The sequence below is a fragment of the Rhipicephalus sanguineus genome, chromosome 3 (assembly GCF_013339695.2).
Source record: "Rhipicephalus sanguineus isolate Rsan-2018 chromosome 3, BIME_Rsan_1.4, whole genome shotgun sequence".
Classification (NCBI taxonomy): domain Eukaryota; kingdom Metazoa; phylum Arthropoda; class Arachnida; order Ixodida; family Ixodidae; genus Rhipicephalus; species Rhipicephalus sanguineus.
Window position 1 is genome coordinate 181,506,735 of NC_051178.1, and position 4,028 is coordinate 181,510,762.

The following is a 4,028-nucleotide window of genomic DNA, read 5'->3' on the forward strand; positions in this document are numbered from 1 at the left end:
AAGTGCATCGCTCCGTAGCTTAACGAGGATAGCGGACACCTGTTTTTTTATTGTGTGTGTAAAATAACGGCGACGAAAACTGCACAGCAGCAAGCATTTTGTGATCGCGAGCCGCCGTTCGTCGTATAGCCGTGTCGTACTCCTGCGAGAGGCCTAGCGACGCCGTCGGCAACAACGCGGTATACGTGGCGTTGAATGTTAGGCGGATTTATAGTAAAAGACGGGTGTACCTCAGTAGTATCTATAAGCCCACCACAAATATACACGTACGCCATGAATGTTTGATGCATAATTACGCGGAAAAGGAGTGTCCCATCCGAGCTACATTGGAGGACAAGATGTGGTGCCTATATATACTCGGTGACCAAAGTTTGGTCAAGGTCAATCTAAATAGGTCATTCTGCTTCTGGACACGGACGCGTACGGACGCAGGATGGCTGGCTCGTCAAGAGCTGTGAAAGCGGCCGACGCTGGCCGCGGTTTCTCGTGCACATCATTGCCCAAGGACTACCGTGTAATTCTGCCACCGTTGCCATCAGGAGAAGGACTCAGACGCACACTGGTTCTGCACTGCGACATCGCAGGGCGTCCGTATGGGATAAATGACTTTCGAAAGCCGCTCAAGGAACTTGGCATCATTCAACAGGTGAGCGGCATAGGAGCGTATCAGATGTCGCACGTTTGGCTCCTTAACGTGAAGACAGATGAGGCCAAGAAGACACTTTTGAACGCTGGGCTATTGTCCGTGAAAGACCGACCTTGCCTCGTCGTCGATCCAGAAAGGCAAGAGGTTCGCTTGAAGTTGCACTGGGTAGCCTTCGACGTCAACGCAGAGACTGTACGGCGCGCATTCCGGGAGTACGGTGAAGTTAAAGAAGTCATCAGCGACAAGTGGAGAGATGAGGACTTCGAAGGAGTTGAGTCAACTACAAGATTCGTTCGGCTTTTACTAAAGGAAGGCGTTACTACTGATCGTATACCGCACCAGATGCGTCTCGGCAGCGGTACCGCATTGGTGGTCGTGCCAGGACGAGCGCCGCTGTGCCTGCGTTGCCGGAACACCGGACACATTCGTCGCGATTGCAGAGTACCCAGATGCGCTGGTTGTCGCGCCTTTGGACACGAGCAGATGGATTGTACTCGTTCCTATGCCAGCGCAGCAAATCGAGGAACGAATGCTGATCAGAGTGAACTACTCATGGATGAAGAGGAAGCAGAGAAGGCTGCGACGTCTGAGGAGACGGTGGAAGCGTCTCAGGCAGTGGTGACCAACGAAAGCAAGGTGGCGGAATCTAAACAAGCTACAGACGGAACGACGGAGGTGGACGACGTGGTGAATCAGCGTTCCACTGAGGTGCAGATTCAAGACAGGCTTGAACCAGTTGACCGCCCTGATGCCACGGTAGACATGGAGACAACGGAGACCACGCCAGCCAAACGACGCCTGAACGAGGGAGACGCGGCGTCCCAGCAGCGTCCGACCCAGGAAGAGCAAGGGCAGTGGCGAGTGGCTGGTCCCAAAAAGCCTCGGGGTGCCGGCCGTCTGCGTTCGTCGTCGCTTTCACGCGGCGGCGATGGGACGACGCCTTGAGCGTCGCCCCGACAGTGGGTCTCGGTTCATAGTGGAATAGGTAAGGTAAGCGCCGTTCGCTCGGCTTTCTCTCACCAAGATGGAGACGATTAGATTCGCGACGCTAAATGTACGCGGGCTTTCCGCCAAACGGCGGCAAAACCAGCTTTACCGCCTGATTATCGAACAAGATCTAGACATCGTCGCAGTACAGGAAACTAAAGTAGAGAGTGAAGAGCACGCCGAGCGAATGGTGCGGCCTTTCACGAGACACTATGATGTGTGCGTTTGTAATGCGGTGGGTACGTCGGCAGGGTGCCTATTGTTAATTCGGCAGAGCCTTGGTGCGAAAGTGGAGTCCGTGACTACCTGTGAGGCGGGTCGCTTTATTATATGTGATTTTGCCTTGTTTAGAGAAAACTGGAGAGTGATCTGTCTGTATGCACCCACTAATATTCAAGATCGAAAGAATTTTTTTGAAAAGCTTGATATGTTTTTGAAATGTGAACGTAAACTAATTTTTGCGGGGGATTTCAACTGTGTTTGTTCGGGAAGTGACAAATTGAGTTTGGGACCACACAGGGATGCTAGCACTGCTACTCTAATCGATATCTTAGCGGACGCTCAGCTAGAAGACGTAGGCGAGTGCCTTTGCAGTGGGAAAGGGGTCATGTTTACCCACTTTCAGGGTACGAGTCACGCTAGACTCGACAGAGTATACGTGTCTGCTGAACTGATCCCCTCGTGCCATGATTACAGAGTTACACCTGTCCCGTTTAGTGATCATTGTTTGGTTTCGTTCTCCACGGGTAAACATAAAAGGAATTACAAGCGCTTCTCTTGGGAACTCTGGAAATTTAATGTAAAGTTGCTAAAGGATGAATTTTTCAATCGCCTCTTTTTAGAGGCCATGGAAGACTTAGCAACTAGAACATATGAAGGCTGGGGACATAAGTGGGAACTATTTAAACAGACCATTAAACTCAAAGCACTTGAGAGAGCCAGTACCCTGAGATATGCTGAAAAAGAACTTGAAGCTCGTTTGCGTGAACACCTGCATCAGTTAATAGCAGCGGAATGCACCCAGGCAGGCACATTCTCAGAGGAGATAAAAAGCACGAAACAGAAACTAGAGCTGATTGACCAAGAACGATATCGGGGAGCAATAATTCGAGCTCGAGCAGAAAACTTGTTCGCGGGAGAAATGCCAACAAAGCGAGCTCTAGGAGCTGAAAAGAGATATGCTTGCAAAAATGAAATAAGTGAAATAGATTATAAAGGAGCAACGTACAACAGGAAAGAAGCAATAGCCGGCGCTTTTTTCGAATACTACAAAGAGTTATTTACACCAATCAGTGTACAGGCTGATCGTTTTAAAAGTGATTTCATTTCATTAATGCCAAGACTGGCTGATGAAAGGAAGGATTTTTTAGAAAGGCCCATAACAGAAGAAGAGGTAAGAAAAGCAATTCACAAGCTAAACAATGGCAAGTCTCCGGGACCGGACGGCTTGAGTGCTGCAGTTTATAAGGCATACCAAGACGTTATTGCACCTGTTTTGACGGAAGTATTTAACGAGGCCTTTGAACGCAAGCGATTACCACCATCTTTTTTGTCAGCCCACACGGTGTTGATACCAAAAACAGAAGATCCAGTGAAATTACGGAGTGTTACTGCATATAGACCAATCAGCTCAACTAACGTTGACTACAAGATATTGATGAAAGTATTGGCCAGGAGACTACAAACAGTTATGAAGGAACTGGTCGGGTCCCACCAAACTTGTGGTATAAAGGGAAGAAAAATAACGACTAACATACACATAGCACGGTCAATCCTGGAAAGTTGTGACGCTATGCATCTCAATGTTGCCATGCTACAAATTGACCTTGAAAAGGCTTTTGATCGCGTGCCGCATGACTTGCTCCTTTCGATACTTGACCACGTGAATGTAGGGAGTTTGATCAGCAACGGAGTGCGAATGGCTTACACAGGATGCACGACTAGATTGGTAATAAATAAAACGGTGGGTGAGCGTATACCTGTGCTGCGCTCAGTGAGACAAGGGTGCCCACTATCACCCCTGCTTTTCGCCATTTTTCTCGAACCATTCTGTTTAAGTGTAATTAATAACAGCGAGATACGCGGTTTTAAGTTACATAAAGCTGAGGTCAGCCTCCTTGCGTATGCAGATGACATTGCAGTGTTCTGTACCAGTTATGAGAGTATAATGCATACTGTTAATGCCGTGAAAAGTTTTTGCCAGGTGAGCGGTAGCGCCGTGAACTGGGATAAATGTCTTGGATTCTGGCATGGGGAATGGGACGTCACACCAAGAGTATTTCTAAACATTAAATGGCAAGAAACACCAGCGAAGTATTTAGGAGTGCCGCTGGAGTTCTACTGCGACAGTGAACAGTATTGGAGAAAAGAAACACAGGCTTTACGCAATAAGGCA

General features: G+C 48.5%; 1 protein-coding gene across 1 annotated transcript; it reads left to right on the forward strand.

Moving 5' to 3' along the window:
- Positions 1–400: 400 nt before the first annotated feature.
- LOC125757713 (uncharacterized) lies at positions 401–1,605 on the forward strand. Its single transcript, XM_049413683.1, has one exon. It carries the CDS (start codon positions 434–436, stop codon positions 1,589–1,591), a length of 1,158 nt encoding a protein of 385 aa, XP_049269640.1. The 5' UTR covers positions 401–433; the 3' UTR covers positions 1,592–1,605.
- The last annotated feature ends 2,423 nt before the right edge of the window (positions 1,606–4,028 follow it).

Bases quoted from the DNA above. Each gene is read 5' to 3' on its own strand.
- LOC125757713 (XM_049413683.1), top strand. From the start codon at position 434: ATGGCTGGCTCGTCAAGAGCTGTGAAAGCGGCCGACGCTGGCCGCGGT.